At 40.0% G+C, this 21369-nt stretch overlaps 1 protein-coding gene across 3 annotated transcripts in view; it reads left to right on the top strand.

Annotated features, from left to right (window-relative positions):
* The window catches only part of LOC148478152 (syntaxin-7-like), a 111209-nt gene that overhangs the window by 78686 nt on the left and 11154 nt on the right, over window positions 1–21369 (top strand). For all 3 annotated transcript variants that reach the window (XM_088455856.1, XM_088455855.1, XM_088455857.1), the window contains exons 5-8: window positions 561–698; window positions 2515–2567; window positions 4221–4317; window positions 5199–5271. In XM_088455856.1, the coding sequence (XP_088311982.1) occupies window positions 561–698; window positions 2515–2567; window positions 4221–4317; window positions 5199–5271 (361 nt within the window). The remainder of the gene's footprint in view (window positions 1–560; window positions 699–2514; window positions 2568–4220; window positions 4318–5198; window positions 5272–21369) is intronic.

The following is a 21369-nucleotide window of genomic DNA, read 5'->3' as shown; positions in this document are numbered from 1 at the left end:
TTCAGAATTGAATAAATAGTTTTCAATCGATATGCAAGATAAAAATAGAATCCATATAGTGTAATCCTGTTTTAACAATTTATTTCCATATATTTATTTCATATCAGGTGCAGCTTTTTTTATTGTTTCTGTGCCAAGTGTCATCCCCCTATATCCCAGTTTTACATCTGTGACTGTCATTTTATGGTGCTGTTTAGAAAATGAAAGCTACTGTCTGATCATCTTTCCTTGGCAGAAATCTCTCTAACATGTAGTTCAATTATTGGTTTCTGCATAGAGTGTTCAGGGCCCCATTTATAAATGAAGTGTAACCCCTTCAGCGCACGCTAAAGGGGTTATGACATCCTTTCTGTATTTAGCATCTAAGATTACCAGTGTTTGTCACTGCATCGTTCTCACCATCTTTAGATGGCGAGAGCGATGCGGTCGTCATTGATCCTCGAAGCCTTCTAGGATGAAAGATGCCATTGGTATTTAAGTTTGTTTATAAATGGGGCCCTTAAAGCTTTAACTCTGCCTGTCTCTCCTCCTGTAATCTGTATGATATTTTGTTATTGCAGAGACAGAGGAAACTGCAGAAAGACAGACTCTTGAATGAATTCTCCGCAGCACTGACGAATTTCCAGAAGATTCAAAGATTAGCCGCTGAGAAAGAGAAGGACTTTGTAGCCAGAGTCCGCGCAGGATCCAGAGTATCTGTAAGTTAATGAAAAAAGTTCAGTCATTAAATTGCACCAATACATTTTTTGTGCAACTAAAGCATCTCAATCATTTCACTGTAGAGACTGGAGTGTGAGGAGTTGTTTCAAATCTATAGAATAAGTAACGCTTTTTTTTTTTTTTTTTTTTTTTTTTTTCTTTTTTTCTATCTGAATTAGTCTGACCACATGTTGAGGAGTGTTTTCAGCATTTAGACCTGTGGACCATAAAAAACTACCTTCATATATTTGCATTAATATATTATTTTGAGAAAATGACCAGTTCAGCCAGGTTCTCCTGCAGGACAATATGGCTGCTCAGATGTACTTTCCTGGAGCACTGTAGGATTTCTGTCATATGACTGCTAATATGAGACCCATTAAACAACCATACAGGTGCTACATATATAGTATTCATGCACTAACTTCACCACCAAAGAAAGCGCCATCTTTATTTCCGTGCCAGCCTTAATATAAGAGTACACAGTATAATATATGAGTAATTCTCCATGTTGTCACTCATCCCCTAATTACAGGCTGGGATAAAGAATATATCAGCCATATTTTCTTCCCATGTGCAAGAAGTAATTGCCGCTGAGTGCAGAATGCCTCCCTCTTGCCCTTTTGTTCTAGTATTCGCATAGAAGAACTGATTGCTTCAGAGAGAAAACCTACAGTGGAACAAAGAGAGGCAGTAACAGAAACTGGTAAAATAGTTGTTTTGGCCACTGAAAAGCCCTTAGTGTTTCATAATAAATGTATCTTTCTCCACAAGTATAACTGTAAATTCACTTCGTCGTTTCCTAAATACACACATGTAATTTGGGAAACAAAAACCAAAAGTCTTCAGGATACTGCAAAATACATACTCAACACAAAAATGTCAGGGTTTCCTGGAAAATGTTGACCCTTTTATAAGTGGTAAGGCTGTCTTTCAGCACAAATAACATGTAACAAGTATTGTGCATCTTGATGCATGTAGGCTACTGGTGGGCATCAAGCTGCCTATCAAAGAAGCCATGTATTGCTCTAAAATAAAGTTATTTCCACAATATAAAGACATGTACCTGGCACAGCCATTAATAACTTCCAAGGCCGAGCTATGGTTCTTTTTCCTAGTGACTCTTAGGTCATAGTGTGAGCGTAGTGCATTGACAAAGTCTGTATAAACACTGCTCGGGCCGTTTGTGCACTTTATCCTCTCATCTCCTTGTTATCTTATTATACTTCCTCGATTTAAGATTTGGTCCACTTGTGGGAACACAGGCTCTTCTCTGTAATGTTTCCTTTTACCAGCCACCTATATAAACAATGCAAACATTTTCCTGTAGCTAGGAATAAGCTGTTTCTTTAAGCATGGCGCACAGGGCGGATTACTTTGGTTGATTGATTTTGCATTTGTGAGAATTTTTTCTGCATGTTGTGGACCCAGGTAGAAAATGACGCCTGAACGAAGTGAGTGAACACTAAGATTATCTGACACACAGGGCGGGATGTAATAGAGGTCGAGTCTGCCGGAGGTGCAGGATGCAGACTGATCAGCCAGTTCGGCTTTGCCCTGTAAATGACTGCAACTTTAAAAATACGATCGAGATCAGTCTGCATCCCGCACCTTCGGCAGACTCGATCTCTATTACATCCCGCCCACAGTCTTGATTCTGATACGGTCCAATTGCTTCAGTTATCAGAAATATTTTGGTGTCTTTTGATTTTCTTATGATGAAGTTTCTTTCTTAAACTATATATTTGGCTGAAAGTTACAAAGTTTTAGACTTTTATTTCATTTAGTTTTTTTCTACTGTGTTCTAATTTTTAGGGAGGAGCGCCAGATGACGGTTACAAGGATGGAACACTGGTCACGTGGGAAAAGTAAGTCATGAAACGGTTTGGAATATATGCTGGGGGGAATTTAGTAAACATCGGTTTTGCAGGGCTTTTATAACAAAATCTGAAAAAATCTCTGTGGGGTCAGCCTAAACTGATAATAATAATAACTGATCCTAGGCCTTAAGTCTAGGCTGGTAGTTGAAAAATTTCAGGGGCATGGGTACAAAGAACTTTACACTACCAGCGCTAGGCTTTACAAGCCAGGGCTGGTGCCCTAGGCCTGTCCACACATGGGTACAAAGAACTTTACACTACCAGCGCTAGGCTTTACAAGCCAGGGCTGGTGCCCTAGGCCTGTCCACATATTTGTGTGGCCCACAAAAAAAAAAGTGCCTTCCCCTATGGAGCAGCCCTGAGCTATGCCTAATACCCTGGGTGGTGGGTATGGGTTTAATAATTTATGGGAAAAATAATTTGTAATATTCTTAATTGCTGGCTCACGTTTCCTGTGTGCTCTATGATTGTGGCTGGTAATTAAAAAAAAAAAAAAAATGTTTTAAGTATCGTAAGCAAATAAACAAAAAGGGCTGAACTATAGCTGGATCTCAGATTAGATTGTTGCATAGAGGGGAAGCTACTGTATGTTTTCTTTCTGCATCTAAGTTCCTTGGCTCATAATTGGCATTGGTTGGAAGATTTACTTAACATAAACAATTTGTGAAAAGTGGGCCTGTCAGTAAGTAGAGATTAGATATCAGTAAAACACAGTATTAGATTTTATTCACCATACCATTGTCTTAGTTATGAGCCCCTATTTTCAGTTCCTGCCTCTACTGTAACTGCTACTTTTTCTTACTATTCTTTTATATACGTTTTAGAATTACAGAAGTATGTTTCTATAAATATATATTTTTTTCAGTAAATTTGTATAAATTGTAATATTTTTTAGTTAGCAGCACCAGTGAGGATATTGCACAAAACTTCAGGAAGCCACTCCCAACTTATTACTCATAAGGGAATGGTTTGCTCTCAAATATCGAACAGGGTTAGGAATAGCTTTTTTTCACTTCATGTTGCTTCATGATTTTTGTAAAAAAAAAAAAAAAAACCCACAGCAAATGTGGATAAAGACACGCTTTTGTGCCCATGCCCTATATGATTCATCAGTGTGGATATTTGGAGAACTTTTAAAACCATGTTCAGTGGTTTATAGGTAATCATTTCAGATTCATTATTAGCACTTCTAATATACCTTTCACACCACTAACCCGGGACGCACCTGGGATTTTGTACACAGGTCCATTTCGGAGTAGACCCCTTTCAGACTGGCGTCCCGACCCGCCTAATTGCTGGGTCGATGATGCCACCGCCTTCACGTGCTGAGCCGGTGCTTTGGGATTAGATCCTCTCTCATCCACCCTGGCTACCCATTCATACTGCACCGCGAGCTGGGTTGAACACGTTGTTCAACCCTACTCGTTACTCAGATTGTAATCCCGGGTCGTTAGCCCGGATTATTTCAACCTGGCCCTTTCACACTGCACAGTAACCCGGGTTATTTCTGGCAGTGTAAAAGGGGTATAAATAATGCAATCTAGCTTGAGGCTTCTTAAATAAGAACTGAAAACATTGTTAGGGTGCATTATATTTATTAGGATTGCACGTATAATGGATGATGCATTTTTTGTTTTCCAGTGAGAACCAATCACAGGCAACAATGCAAGAAGAATTAATCACAGAGGAAGACCTGCGTCTCATAGAAGAGCGCGAGTCTGCTATAAATCAACTTGAGGTTGGTTTTATAAAAAGCCACTACACTGAAGCCACAAAAACTTTGTCACATGTCTGAGAGATGTTTTTTGTCCAAAATGTGTTGCTTTGAATTGTTAAAATTCCGCCTGTCAACTACATACTGACGCACACGGGGGGTTTCGGAGACAGGGAGAATAGATGCCGGACGCATACGCCCGGCGTCTGTTCTCCAGCGGTGACGGGATCACCGCACATTTCTCCACCCGCGGCACCCGCAGGCTGTGAGGGCAGGGTGCTTTTTGCCCTCCAGAAGGAGGGCAGGGTGCTTTTTGCCCTCCAGAAGGAGGGCAGGGCGCCGCGCCCCGCTAAAACAGCCTAGTGGGAACGCTATTTGCTGCGAGGAGGTGAGTATAAGTATGCGAGGTGCCATGGCCACATCGGCAACCTGCAGCAGTTGTGGATATGTGTGTGTGTTATATTATATTTATATTATATTTGCTCCTGCTACACATAATGGAAGCAACCACTTTGTAGGGTACTCTAGTATTCCTGAGAATGCAGCCTTTCGATTTACAGGATCGAGTTTCATCTGTGACAGTACTTCATAACCAAAGAGGAGCTGTAGTTTCGTGAATGATGTTCAGCCCATGAAATGGCTGCCTCCATTGTCTATTGATGCCTGGTGCACATTAACCTAGCAAACAAAATGGCTACTTACCTTGGTGATGGTTATAAATGGTGACCCACTGCCTTCCCAAAACATTTTATGGAAAAGTTTTTAATCGAGCATTGTCTAAAAGAATGAGTTACTGTATTATTTTTTTTTTACGGAGATGGGTGTTCGGTCTTGTACTAGTTTTATTATTGCAACATTCTCGATGAAAAAAACTAATAATTGCATATATTTGTATGATTTTATAGGAGGATATCAGAGGAATAAATGAAATATTTAAAGACTTGGGTATGATGGTTCATGAGCAAGGAGAGATGATTGGTATGTATTCATGACACTTATTGAATATACATATTTTATAAAAAAATAGTTTTTATCAAAACAAAAAAGTGACTCTACTGAATTCTGATAAGCATATTTAAGGATAAAACTGCAAATAACTCATGTCACTGCATGAGTGTACCGAGCAAGATGGGAGGAGTGGAGGTGTTCATAGCACAGTACAGAGTAAGCACACCAGTTAATCTCACTTTGCAGAGCAATGTTGGAATTACATTTCTTTCTCAGATCCTATGGCAGCCCTGACAAATGGGATTATCCTTGGTCAGCTGAGTAGAGACAAGAAACCATTGACAACCCGAAAACGTATATACTGTGACTCCTAATCCCTTCCTTGTATTTGTCCTGTCTCTTCAGCTGAGCTACAGTACTGAGGTCTGCTTTTTTTAGTCAGACTTTCCTAGTGGATAGCATCCAGTGGGTCCTGGTGTCGCCTCAATTCAGATTGCTCACCCGGGACAAAGCATGAGTCCCGAAGACCGTTTCTTTACTACCAACGTTACTGACAGGCTGCAGCATAGTGCTGGAATCTGACCCCAAGATGCTTATGGACATACATTCTAGAGTTGTCTAGGAGTAACAGTTAGAAGAAATAAGAAAATATCTACAGTGTTTTATGTAGTATTGTACAGGTTGAGTCTCCCATAGCCAAAATGCTTGGAACCAGGGGTATTTTGGATATCGGAATATTCTGTATTTTGGAATATTTGCATAATATAATGAAATATCTTGCAAAAGGGACCCAAATCTAAGCACAGAATGCATTTATGTGTTATATACACCTTATACACACAGCCTGCAGGTCATTTTATACCATATTTTCAATAATTTTGTGGCTCAAACAAAGTTTGTGTACATACATGAAATTAATTTATGTTATATATACACAGTATACACAAAGCCTGAAGGTAATTGTATACAATATTTTTAATAATTTGTGCTTTAAACGAGGTTTATGTACATTGAACCATCAAAAAGCAAAGGTTTCACTATCTCAGTCATGCTAAAAAATTCTGTATTTCGGAATGTTTAGATATGGGAGACTCAACCTGTATTACTCTTACTGAACCTGTTGAAGGAAAAAAATATACTCTAGGAAGACACATTATCATGTTTGTGTAATGTACCTAATGATTACAAATAAGCATTATGCATTGGCTGTATTCCTCAGAAAGATAGTTATGAGCAACCTCCAGAATAATATAAATAATTGTCTGGATAATTAAACTTTGAACACTGGAGGCAACTCAAGGGCTGAAGGGAATAAAATCACAGATGTGCATAAATCTGGATAATGTACAGTAAGTTTCCTCAGAAGGGTTTATTCATTGATGTGAAGGCTCCTCTGATCAGGATGAAGGAGAAATCAAGGAGCAACCAAGAAGCTTTATCCCCAAAATCCTATATACTGTATATTAAACATTTTAGTAAAACAATTGGTATATTATAATACCTGCTACATGCAGCTCGCTAGTACTACTTATAGTATAAGGTGATCAAAGTCCTGCTAGATAAGGAATGGAATCAGTTGACGAAAACTAATTTTAAAAGAATAAACACTATGTGCCTGATTCTCAGTCGCACATACTGTAATTTAAACACAATTTAAGATGCTTGCAGTGAACGAAATGGTAATGCAACTATAACCGTATTCTGAGTCATACACATCTGTGTGATCACAGTACTCTTTCTGCAAAAGCAACCGTCATCAGCAGTTATACCTACCCCAAACCTGGTGCAAGAGATGCGAATAAAGTTGGCATGTACCGTGTATGTGTACTACTTAGACTAGAACGCAACTCCTACTACTTGCCCATGGCACACCCTCAGAACGTTTCAGTCGCGAGCGCTCTGTTGCCACCTGGTAAACTATGTGTGCAGCCGCACTGTGCGCTTTATGAAAGTTCCCTCCAAAAGTTTCCTATGGAAGTACTTAGTAAAAATTATTAAAATAATAAAATTGTGCTTACCTGCCATGCTTAGGTTCATTAGGTTCATATACCTCTCATAAATGCACACTGCCTGTTAATCATTCTGCGTCCATATACTCCATACGACCGCCATCTGTAACCTAACGCGACACATGCATGCACTACCTCAGACGCATGCGTGGTACAAAAGACATCGGCCAACTACGCAAATATCTGTATTGCTTCCACCTCTGAATCTGGTCGGTAAGAGAGAGCGAGATCAAAAGATTCAACAGCTGCCTTGCATATCCAGTCTCAGTAGAGTGAGGGAATTCCTCAAACACCAATCTCCCATACCCATAAGCAAGTTGGCATATGAGAGATCTGCAACTAGAGCTACTCAAATTATGTGATCACAATCCAGGAACTTGGGATCAACATCTATGACTGATGCAAAACACCAGAAAGTCTCTGGACTGTTGAAAATACTGTATTAGGCACTATGAGAAAGGGGAGAACCAGGCTGAATGTGTTTATGATTCAAGTAAGACAAAGTAATACAAGGAAATCAGACTGCATGTAAACATTTTGGAAGCAAGAGCAGTGTGGTAGTAATACAACAGTTTGCAACTAGACAAGATGGCACCAACGGAAGAACAATATGGGTCACAAAAGCCATTTATGATGGAAAGGACTATACAATACTGCGATTTACCACAAACATTAATGTAAAAAAACCCTGAAAATATTAGATGATGACTAAAGGGAAGATGTGGAGAGCCCTGAGGGAGAAATGTCACATTATAACAGAAATATCAAACAACTATATAAGCAGAGAACATACTAAGATCCCTCATAGCACTTTATGTAGTGGGAAAAGACAATAAGGTATTCGATTACCTCAGTTAATATCAGGTTCACCCAGGAGAAGGGGCAATGCCCCAAAACACGTAGTTCAGGAATTGGGGGTCCAGTATATCTGAAGAAGTTGCCCTATGATGTATGTAGTCATATGATTCTACTTCTATTCAGCTTTAAAGCACATCCCAAACCATACCAGCAGGTTTCCTAGAGAATTATTTGGCATAATTGAATAGGAAACGGGACAACAATAAAGGCCACAAAAGCCATTTATAATAGAACTACAAAATAGTGCGATTTACCACAAACTTCAATGTAAAAAAAAACGGAATATATTTGCATGATAATTAAAGGGAAGATGTGGAGAGCCCTGAGGGATAAATGTGCTGATTTGTCTTAGAGGAACCGCCGTCCTTGGGACTTTATCATTGATTTATTTACTGATCTCTGACTTGTTTCACAATTTCTAATGCTCTAATATACCTCACACACTATAATTAATGTTTGTTTGATTACTTGAATTAGTAAGAGAGAGTGCATCTTTATGTGGTATCCTTCCATCTCTCAATCTGCCACTATAGCATACAGCCTACTGCCACGTTTGTACTATAGTGTGCAGTCTGTATGGAAACTTTCATTTCTACTAATAACGTGGAGTCAACCTGGAACATATGTAGTGTGCAAAGACAATTTAATTATCTAAATGACAAAACATTTTATATGTGTTTATTGTTTCAAACCATGGGCCTAATTTACTAATGAGTTTTATCACCAAAACAAGTGATAAATGTCACTGTGTATGATAAATGGTGCTCCAGCCAATCAGCTCCCAACTGTCAACTGTTAGAAAAATGACAGTTGGGAGCTGATTGGCTGGAGCAGCATTTATCATACACAGTGAAATGTATCACTCATTTTGGTGATGAAACTCGTTAGTAAATGGGGGCCCATGAACGCTCAATCGCTTGCGTATGTGCTCCTGCAACAAGATCCACGTCACTTTCCATGGTGGTTGATGCTAGAATGGTGATAATAACCTACTATAGCATTTAGATATCTTTATGCAGGTCATCCGTCTGAATGCATTTCTGGACCAAATTCACACTTTTTCTGGCTAATTGTGATCAAAATATTTGTGTCACTTAAATACGCAAATGCTCTGTTTTCGTTCAAAATTACACTTGGGGGACTTTAGAGATCATTCAGCAAAAGTGTAATAGCACAACATCAATTGGTAGACCGCATGCTGCCGAATCCACATCAGTTGGTAAATTACACACCAGGGGAAGTTTAAAAGAGAGGGGCCAGTGTGCAGTCTCTGGGCCTGATTCAGAGCCGGACGCTCTGACCAGAGCGCTCGCTCTGAATCAGGGCCGTCCTAGTTAAGTTTGGAGCGGCCTCACAGCTATGCGAGCGGCCAAAAAGATGGTCGCGATGGTCAAGACCATCGCGACCATCGGGCTTGCGACGAGACCCTTGTGGTAGGGTCTCGTCTGCCAAAAGCCCGGAGTGCTTTTGGCTCTATCAGAGCCAAAAACACTCCCACTGACATCACTACTGATGTCAGTGGGGCCGGACCCAGACGGTAGGCGTTCCCATGGGAACGCCTCCGTCTGGGCAGCCACGCCACCGGCACGCCCACCAAAGGGGGCGTGCTGTCACTCACCATCGACAGCACGCCCCCTTTGGTGCGAGACCCCGAGCGACGGCTTCCCGTTGCTCGCCGGGTCTCGCACATGCGCACGACGGAGCAGCCTCCATCGTGCGCATGCGCATTTGGGTAACATCGACCCGCTTGCGACCCGTACAGCGGGTCTGAATGAGACCTACTGTACGGGTCCCCTCCTCTATGCGGCACAGTAGACTCTGGCATTGACTACTGTGTCTACTGTGCATGTGTTAGCACTCTGGTGGGTTAGATGCTGTCTGTATTGTATTTCTCTTAATGTATAATAGATAGATGATAAATTTAATGGAGCTAAAACTTAACGTTTAATACAAAACCTAAAATGAATTCTCTCGTAAGGGTAACTAACAAAAATATACAATACTATACTAGAAAATACAAAATCACATCACGAGTGTGATGTACTGACTGGTTTGTACAGTGCTGCACCACTAGCACCAGGTTCAGGTGTGTTCGGATTGCTTCGGTGGCCGATTTCCCCGTGTTCAGATAGGACACACCGTGACAGAGAGGCAAGCCTGTATTCCCCTTTTGCAGACACAATGACCAGACAGGAGGGAAGGTGCAATGCAATTTTATTATTTGTTAATATTTAACAACAAATGACAGGAGATATTTACCATTTACAGATGGAATGAAATTAATTACACTATTCAATGACAAAGTATTTATTTATTACCTCCCCGTCATCTACCGGTGACCCCAGCTGGCAAGCAATGTGAAACCATCAAGAACCACAATTCCTGCAGAATTTTACCAAAAAAACAAATGAGAGACCTAAATATGAATCCTGCTGGTCTAGCTTGAATCAATGGTGCTCCGGCAGTCTATAGCTGTGAAATACAGTCTGTGTTAACGCTCCCTTTTTGCTGAGAATAACGTGGGAAAAACACATGCAGGTTAGGCTTATATCAGTAGTGCACCAGCAGCCTATAGTTTAAAAATATAGTCTGTGTTAACGCTCCCTTTTTGCTGAGGAATAACGTGGGGAAAAAAAACACATGCAGGCCAAGCTTGTACTTGTAGTTCTCCAGCTGTAATGGCTAACAGTTCATGCAGAGTAAATGGCCCAAGCTCAATAAAGCACACGCAAGTTAGGCTGGTACTTGTAGTTCTCCGGCTGTAACGGCTAACAGTTCATGCAGAGTAAATGGCCCAAGCACAATAAAGCAACTGCAAATTAGGCTGGTATTTGTAGTTCTTCAGCTGTAACGGTTAACAGTTCACGCAGAGTAAATGGCCCAAGCACAATAATGCAACTTCAAGTTAGGCTGGTACTTGTAGTTCTCCAGCTGTAACGGCTAACAGTTCACGCAGAGTAAATGGCCCAAGCACAATAATGCAACTTCAAGTTAGGCTGGTACTTGTAGTCCTCCAGCTGTAACGGCCAACAGTTCATGCAGAGTAAATGGCCCAAGCACAATAAAGCAACTTTTACTACCAGAATTGCCAGCCGGGGTTACACAGGGCTAAATAAACAAGTAATGTACATTACATCACGGGTATTGCCAAAGCAACAGATTCACAGTAAGCATGCACCTTTTGCTAATGAGATGACAGCACAAGTAATATAAATTACATCAGCATGAAATGACTTTGAAATTGATACCGGGCCAAGCAGTGTATAAGACAATTTACATTAACCCCAATATCAGTAAAGATTCAACCATTTCATACAAGCAAAATATTAGTCAGCATTTACCATAATAACACAGTGAGCAGTGAACGGCTTTACAGAGTGCTATAAACAGATAAAGGGCCACGGAGGACCACTATCAACCACTTTAGCTAACACATGAGTCAAACAGTAAACAGAGCCAAATACATATCATATGGCATTACATTTACTTTAAAGCTAGACATAAAAGACTTTGTACATCACCCACAGTGGCATCGGACATGAGCCGACACCCATCCGTCACGTCCCCTCCTGGACATGAGCCAGAGGTTCACAGGAAAGAAAATGACCACCAATACACTTCTTGGGAAAAAGAGGGGGTGACCTATATTTTGCTTCCCCCCTATTTCATCACTACACACACACTTTACCTAATTTAAACACTATGACTCCTTTCTACACCCAGTTGTGTGGGATTCTAACTCCCGGTCACAGCTTTTACACAAAACCTAGTCTCCCAGCCTAATCCTGGTTAGCCACAAGGTAAAGGATAATGCAATAGACCCAGGGGACCCAGATAGGATAGGTGTACAGAGGGGCAGGGCCTTAATGGAGGGAAGATAGGAGCTGTGGAGGGACAGAGTATAGGTAGGTTTTGGTATGATCTCACCCCTGGCAGTGGCTATTCAGCCTCCTCCGATGTCCAGGGTAACTCTGGGATGCACAGCACCGCACCAGAGCTTCCAGCTGCAGACCTCAGCAGGTATTTTACAAGGAGCAACAGGTGCAAAGTCCTTTTCCACAGGGGCTCTGTCCAGCAAACACACACAGCAGCAGGAGGAATCCTGAAGCACTCTTCCTCTGGGGCTGTCTTTTCTTCTGCCCGTGCAGGTGCCAGCAGGGTTTTCATCACTGGCGGGACCTTTTCCTCAGCTGGGGCTTCATCTGCGACGATGGAGTGATTAGAGCTCCCTCCCAGGCAGCTCTTCTTCTCTCCCAGCATGCGCAGACTACCATATGCAGTGACTCCTGATAACAGGCACTTAGGGAGGCAGTGCTTCATTCAGAGGGGGCTTCTTCCAAAGCAGGGTGCTCTATGCAAATCCCCAGGCAAGCTTCCTCCAGGGACTCGCATCCAGCATCAGAGCACCTCCCCTGGCAGATTGGACAGGCAGCCTTCCGGGCTAATATGAAGTCTGGTAATTGTAATCCAGGGCAACATTAAAGTTATAGCATCCTTACTTCTACAGCTCCAAGGGCACTCCACAGCAACTCATTACAGACAGCACCAGGTGCAGTATTTGTAATCCAGGGTAAATGAGAGGGGTTACTGTACCCCTATTTTATAAATCCAGGGGCACTCCACAGACAAATCCTCCCTGACTCCTTTTCCAGAAATTCCTCCCAGACTCCTCACAGACAATCATTCTTCAGAAATTCTCCCCAGACTCAGCACTGACAGCCTAGAGAAAGGTATTATATAAACTCTCCCTCAAACTCCTCCCTGTCGGTCCAGCATCTATGAGTGAACAGAGGGGACTCAGCAACAGGCCGCCTACAGGGATCTCTTCCTGGACACCCAGGCTACCAATCAATGGGGCAGGATTTTCCCTCCTAAAATGGGTCGCTGACCAAGGGGCACTTTCTACCTCCCTGTCTGCACATGCTCAGTGGGGTTCAGGGAGAGCAAGGTCACTATACCTGCCTATTAAATGGAATGGGGCTGCAGTATATCTATGTGTACATACATAATGAAAAAATATTGGGGGGACTCCTATTTGGGAACAAACTTGGGGGTACCACACGAGTGTTGTTCAAAAAGTAATGCCTAAATGCTCATAACTCTGAAATAATACGCAACATTTATTTGAAACTTTGTCAGTTTGTACTTTAATGTGTCTGCTAACTATATATGTAGTTTTGTTTAGGTAGTCCAAGAAATACCATGGAATCCAAGATGAAACAAAGAGCAGTCATTGAATTTCTGGAAAAAGAAGGCTGCAGTGCTACAGAAATCCACAGAAGACTGAAAAAAGTGTATGGTGAGCGTACAATTGACTATAGCAATGTCAGAAGGTGGATTAAGCGTTTTCAATAGGGAGAATCGTCCATGTGCGACAAACCTCGTGGTGGCAGACCATCAACTGCAGTGACAGCAGAGAACCGACACACAGTCAATGCCATGATTCAGAAAGAACATTGTGTGACCATCAGAGATATCAGTGATGAACTGGAATGTAGCCATGGCACTGTAGAAACACTAATCAAAGATTTGAGATATCGTAAAGTATGTGCTAAATGGGTTCCAAAGCAATTAACCAGGGATAATAAGGCCCAGAGGGTGGAAGTGTGCAATGACCTTTTGACCAACTTTGAAGCCAACCCTGAGACGTTTTTGGAAAATGTCATTACAGGAGATGAGACCTGGGTATTCCTTTATGACCCGGAAACAAAGGCCCAATCAAAGCAATGGAAACACCCAAGTTCACCTAGGCAAAAAAAGTTTAAATCACAGCGATCCGTAAACAAAGTCATGGCCACATTCTTCTGGGATTTCCGAGGTGTTATTCTCATCGATTACTTGGAACAAAACCAATCAATCAACAGTGATCGATACATTATTACACTTAAGAAGCTGAAAGAAGCCATCCGCAAAAAAAGGTCAACAATTCGACTGTCAAATGGCATCTTACACCACGACAATGTCAGACCTCACACTTCGATGGCAACATCTGCGGCCATTGTCAAAATGGGGTGGGCAATAATTCCACATCCACCATACAGTCCTGATTTGGCCCCTTCTGACTTTCATCTGTTTGGCCCTCTCAAATACTGTCTCCGTGGTCAACATTTTGGTTGTTAAAAACGCCATGTGTTCCTGGGTCAAACACCAACCACTGGAATTTTTCCAAAGTGGATTCACAGCTTGGGTTGAAAGGTGGAGAAAATGTTTGAGGGCAGATGGTGAATTTTTTGAGTAGAGTCATTCTGTTACTAAGACTTCAAAGTATTTTACTGCAAATTTTAAAATCTGTATCTATAATAAAATTTGAGTTATGAGCATTTAGGCATTACTTTTTGAACAACCCTCATGGAAGGGTCGAAAACCGATGAATAAACAGTTTGGGACCGATCAGGATAAATAGTCGATACTTTAAACCTTGTATGAAAAAAAAAAAGGAGGGGGGGTTACAAATAATAAAGTTTGCAGCCCACCGCAGTATCAGTGTAGGATATATAGGAAAGTGTGTATATATCTCAATTTATCATGGGCATGAATCCCCAATTAATCACTGATCAAAGATAACAACATACAAGTATCAAAATAGATGGGTATATATTACAATAATTGTAACAAAAGGGCGCAAATGTAGGTATAACGGATCTCAATCTCTACTTGTTAGGCAGAAATCACAAAGAGATAATTATAACACACCAGTAAGTAAGACCGAAAATATAGTGCTTAGATATATCCTTCTGAAAACATAATGCAAATTATATTGGTATACTGCAACCAAACGGTTAGAAATTGGTAAAGAAAAGAAGTCCTTATTGAAATTATTGAACTGGTACTAAGAAGATTAGATAATTATGTGAGATTAAGGCAAAGAAATTGTAGTAGGAACTTATGTAGCAGGCATGTTAATGAAAAACAATATGATACTGTATACAGTAATCAACACAATGTGCAAATAAAAGTAAGATTTGAAATGTCAAACTGTAGATAAAAAAGATAATAAATAAAGATCATATATTAGCATGCTCAATGCAAATTATCCCAAAGAAAATACATTCAGTAATATGCACAATGGATGTGAAATAGCTAGATGAGAATATTTATAAGACAATGCTTAAAACTGCAAGCAAGGAATGCAACATAGAACATACAACACTAGTATGCAAAATGCAAATTATCACAAAGAAAATACATAGGTGATACGCACAGTTGATGTGTAACATTAGAATAGGGATATTTGTAAAGCACTGATGAAGTAAAGTCTGGGGTATAGAAAACGTGATGTCACTTCTACTTTCCCCTGTCTAAATCAAACGGGTTGAGAGAGTGCATACAACGTATTAGCCCAGATGAAACAACAGACAGCGCTTCTGCTGTCTGAGGAAAAGCTGCGTCTCTCCCCTGTTACCAAATGGGCATTGCAGGGGGAGTCATCTGCTAGGGACTCAGATGAGAGAGCGCTTGGAGAGAAAGAAAAGGAGCCGGGGCTGCAGTGCGGTGTGTATAGGAGATCCTGCTGCTGTCCGCAGCAGTAGGAGGACGCGCGTTTCGCCAACAGGGCTTGGTCACCAGATTATCGGGAGTTGCTCTAGCTTGCTGTAAGATAAAGGACACTTGCCCAATCACGGGACTGTGTCTGTGAGTGGCTGCAGGGATAGCCAGTCATAAAGTGGGTGTGGGGTAGCCAATCAAAATGGCCACAGAGGTCCAGATAGAGGAAGAGAAATTAGCATATGTAAACAAATATACAGCTTCCTATTTGATGGTCATAAATAACGCCGGGGAGGATGTACATTTATACAAACAAAGAATAGAGAGGAAGAAAAATTAATTATTGACATATGTAGAAAAACCTGCTAGTTAATAATGAAAAATATCGCCGGGAAAGATGTGCATTTATACAGACAACGTAAAGAGAAAGTGCATAGAGCATAATAAAGCAGTCATCATAAAAACTATTACATTGTTAGGACAGAATATCAAGTATCAATCATTATAGACAGTAAAGCCGCAGAGGTCCGGAGAAAATGAACAAAATAAATATTTTAATAAATAAACAAAAGGTTTAATGTAATAATAGATAAACACGACAAACAACAAGGGAAATAGAGTTGTTACAGATAAACGGAGAGGGAAAAACATAGGGACTGATGAAATAAAGGGGATACAGTGTTCATTAAATTTAATAAATAGTGAAATAAAAATGATAATGAGTAAAAAACAATTATGAAAATAGATTATGAGAAAATATTAAATATAAATAAATATGAACATACAGATAACAGGGTAAATAAGTATATGGAGAGAGAGAATTAGAATGGCCAGAAAGGTAAATTGATGTGAGATAATACCAGGCACTAATATAATAAACAAGAATGTGAAAGAGAGGTAAGCAGACAAGGAAAGAAGAAACAGAAGAAAGAAAGAAAAAGGAAATAGGAAAAAGAGGGGAATGGTAAGTGAAAATAGCAATGAATAAATGTATTGTAAATATATGAATATCATAATAAGCATAATAAATAATGGGAGTGACAGTTATGAGGTGTTGGAAGTGTGTGTGTCAACCTAATGTAAAATTAAGGAATGAAAGTGAAGTGAATAGTGTAAGTATAATGAAGTATATAATAATAAGTTATAGACATATTGAGTTGTCTGGTCTAAATCAAAATAATGAAACTAAAGTGTAAGTAAAAAGAAGAAAAAATAGTGAAAACAAATGTGGCGTGACTATCATGAGTGAGTGTGGAAGAAATGTGTAAAATAGATAAGGAAGTGAGAGTATAAATAAAAAAAGAGTGGAGAAATGAAAATAAACAGATAAGAATAAATTATCTAGTACAAATAATTATATATGAATGGAAACTAGGGCAGAAAATTGTTAAAATGCATGATCATGCAATAGTAGGGAGAAAAGATAGATAAATGATAACTGAGTAAACGAGATGTGGATCATTTTGTGAGAAATACACCATAATTGAAATTTTCATTTAAGCCATTGGGCTTTTTCCTATTTCCTTTTTCTTTCTTCTGTTTCTTCTTTCCCTTTTTCTTTCCTTGTCTGCTTACCTCTCTTTCACATTCTTGTTTATTATATTAGTGCCTGGTATTATCTCACATCAATTTACCTTTCTGGCCATTCTAATTCCTTTCCCTTTATTAGTGCCCGGTATTATCTCACATCAATTTACCTTTCTCGCCATTCTAATTCTGTCTCTCCATATACTTATTTACCCTGTTATCTGTATATATGTTCATGTTTATTTTTAATATTTTCTCATCTATATTCATAATAATTGTTTTTTACTCATTATCATTTTTATTGCACTATTTATTAAATTTAATGAACACTCTGTATCCCCTTTATTTCATCAGTCCCTATGTTTTTCCCTCTCCGTTTATCTGTAACAACTCTATTTCCCTTGTTGTTTGTCGTGTTTATCTATTATTACATTAAACCTTTTGTTTATTTATTAAAATATTTATTTTGTTCATTTTCTCCGGACCTCTGCGGCTTTACTGTCTATAATGATTGATACTTGATATTCTGTCCTAACAATGTAATAGTTTTTATGATGACTGCTTTATTATCCTCTATGTTCTGTCGCTTGACGTTGTCTGTATAAATGCACATCTTTCCCGGCGATATTTTTCATTCTTAACTAGCAAGTTTTTCTACATATGCCAATGATTAATTAATTTTTCTTCCTCTCTCTTCTTTGTTTGTATAAACGTACATCCTCCCCGGCGTTATTTATGACCATCAAATAGGAAGCTGTATATTTGTTTACATATGCTAATTTCTCTTCCTTTATCTGGACCTCTGTGGCCATTTTGATTGGCTACCCCACACCCACTTTATGACTGGCTATCCCTGCAGCCACTCACAGACACAGCCCCGTGATTGGGCAAGTGTCCTTTATCTTACAGCAAGCTAGAGCAACTCCCGATAATCTGGTGACCAAGCCCTGTTGGCGAAACGCGCGTCCTCCTACCGCTGCAGACAGCAGCAGGATGTCCTATACACACCGCACTGCAGCCTCGGCTCCTTACTTACCACCAGGTACTTTTCTTTCTCTCCAAGCGCTCTCTCATCTGAGTCCCTAGCAGATGACTCCCCCTGCAATGCCCATTTGGTAACGGGAGAGACGCAGCTTTTCCTCAGACAGCAGAAGCGCTGTCTGTTGTTTCATCTGGGCTAATACGTTGTATGCACTCTCTCATCCCCTGTTTGATTAGACAGGGGAAAGTAGAAGTGACATCACGTTTTCCATACTCCAGACTTTACTTCCTTCATCAGTGCTTTACAAATATTCCTATTTTAATGTTGCACATCAACTGTGCGTATCACTTATGTATTTTCTTTGTGATAATTTGCATTTTGCATACTAGTGTATGATCTCTACGTGTCATTCCTTGCGTGCAGTTTTAAGCATTGTCTTATAAATATTCTCATCTAGATATTTCACATCCATTGTGCATATTACTGAATGTATTTTCTATTTTCTTTGGGATAATTTGCATTGAGCATGCTAATATATGATCTTTATTATCTTTTTCATCTACTGTTTGACATTTCAAATCTTACATTTATTTGCACATTGTGTTGATTACTGTATACAGTATCATATTGTTTTTCATTAACATTCATAACACTTTTCTGCCTGCTATATAAATTCCTACTACAATTTCTTTGCCTTAATCTCACATAATTGTCTAATCTTCTTAGTACCAGTTCAATAATATCAATAAGGACTTCTTTTCTTTACCAATATTTTTGGTTGCTGATATATAATTTACATTGTTTTCAGAAGGATATATATAAGCACTATATTTTCGGTCTTACTGGTGTGTTATAATTATCTCTTTGTGATTTCTGCCTAACAAGTAGAGATTGAGATCCGTTATACCTACATTTTTGCCCCTTTTATTACATTATATTAAAATATATACCCATCTATTTTGATACTTGTATGTTGTTATCTTTGATCAGTGATTAATTGGGGATTCATGCCCATGATAAATTGAGATATATACACACTTTCCTGTATATCCTACACTGATACTGTGGTGGGCTGCAAACTTTATTATTTGCAAACCCCCCCCCTCCTTTTATTTTTAGGTTTAAAGTATCAACTATTTATCCTGATCATCCCAAACTGTTTATATATTGGTTTTCGACCCTTCTATTTGTGATTTTGTATTTTCTAGTATAGTATTGTATATTTTTGTTAGTTCATTTTAGGTTTTGTATTAAACGTTAAGTTTTAGCTCCATTTAATTTATCATCTATATATTTATACATTAAGATAAATAAATTTTCTCTAGAGAGTGCCCCAACCAAGGCATATTTGTCTTTATCCTCCATTTGTTGCCCTTTGCAAAAAATTCCCTTTATTCATGTGTACTGCACAAATTCCATGGGCGTACCACCAACCTAGAGTCGTCTAAAATTATATACTCATGATAGACCTTAATGTTGGTATTTTTTCATTTTAAATTTAATGTTCTACTAGCAATTATTTTCATAAAATTTGTGAACCTGTGCGGACTCTTACCCCTTTGTACTGCTGTCTGTAATGTACCTGTTATCTTCGGGGCTTCTTAGTTTCACGTTAGAGAAGCGGAGGACTTCCCAAGGCCCAACACAATCAATGACACAAAGAATACAACATATTGCTTTTTATTTCACTGGAATTCCTCTTCTATTCAGGGTATCCTTCAGCATAACTAATAAGTAACAATACTTCATAAAATATTCTACAAAAATATATATATATATATATATCACAATTACATTACTTTTGCAATTAATGAAAAGGCTCCATGGCCAGTAATGGCCTGTTAAATCCCTGGAACAAATTGTGTATCTTTCAATCCTGCACCAGTCTGACTGAGCATATATTTGTTCTCTTGCTCAATTACGAATAATCAGAAATGTACTAATCCTGTTCCTGAGGGACTTATCTGGAGATGACTACCTGTCAAAGCTTAAGTGGATGATCACAACTATAGTTCTTTCCCTGTTAGCTGACTCCTCACAGAGTGAATTTACTGTGACAAATTCCTGAGACGGTGAGGTAATAATGCCTGTTGTAGCAATGAGGATGCTGGATAATGCTATAATCCCTAGCAAGTTAAGAGTCAGTTGGATATGATAACAGACTTTATCCACATTGATGTGATGCACCTGTAGGCACTCAGTTCCTCAGCCAGTCTCTTTGGTACCTCTCTGCACTCAGCTTCCCCAGCGCTTACAGCAGCTCGGCTTCGACAGATAGGGCAGGACAGACAACACCACTCCGCCCCTGGCTCAACCCTCTCCTGGGGAGCCGCACCTCTCCTATCTTCAATCACTGGGGTGGGACGGCTTAAGGTAGTCTGACGCCTCCTCCAGGGGCTGGCTCACAGATGCTGCTAATCTAAGAGGCTGCTGCACTCTGCACCGCCTGGTCTCCTCTCAGCTTCGCAGCTCCTGTCTGTCCACGGTAATGGCTCCCTCCAAACAAACGACCAGCGACTGCAGCACAGCTCTCTTCTACTCTGGTCCTCTCAGCAACTGCCGCTAACGGCCGGTGAGTCCCACAGTTAAGCCCTCCTTTGGTGCCCAGATCGTTCTCCCTCTAATGGTGCATACATACGATACGACTTTCATGAACGATAACTGTATCGTTATCGTTCACTTTTTTGCAGTCACCAACCTGACAGCGACCAACGATGCACGTTCCCGAACGGACGATAAAGAGATCTTTCATCGTCCATGCATGCAGGCCAACTTGGACGATATTGTCAACTTTGCTTGTTCAGAGATGTGGCAGAATGACTTCACTGAAAGATATCTTTCAAGTCATTGGTGGTACAGATTGTACCATATGTATGCACCTGTAACTGTAACTGCAGCACGCGGTGATCAGGGATTTCACACGCGCGGCAGCACGCACTACAGCTGCTGCAGTCCCGGCCACTGTCACCAATGGAGCAGGCAACTGGTCATGCTCAAAGTCCATTATTAAAATCTCTACACATTAAAAACTATTTACAATTTTACCCCTAACCAATAAGTACATACATTAAATAAAGGTTTACTCTCTGTAACGTAGAGGTAAAACATCTTTGTTGCTTCGCTCTGAACTTCTCAACTCCAACTCTGGCGTTTCCTCTTCCGAGAGATCAGGAGCATGAACATTGGCGCTTTCACCTTCACAAATTATAGGCAAAGAATATTCCTGATCAACACTATGTATTGCCCCAGTGGCAACAGGCCCACACG

The sequence above is a fragment of the Taudactylus pleione genome, unplaced genomic scaffold, assembly GCF_031769625.1.
Source record: "Taudactylus pleione unplaced genomic scaffold, aTauple2 ptg000674l, whole genome shotgun sequence".
In the NCBI taxonomy this organism is placed as follows: Eukaryota; Metazoa; Chordata; class Amphibia; order Anura; family Myobatrachidae; genus Taudactylus; species Taudactylus pleione.
The sequence above is the reverse complement of the archived record's forward strand: the minus strand, read 5'-3'. Positions and strand labels throughout refer to the sequence as shown.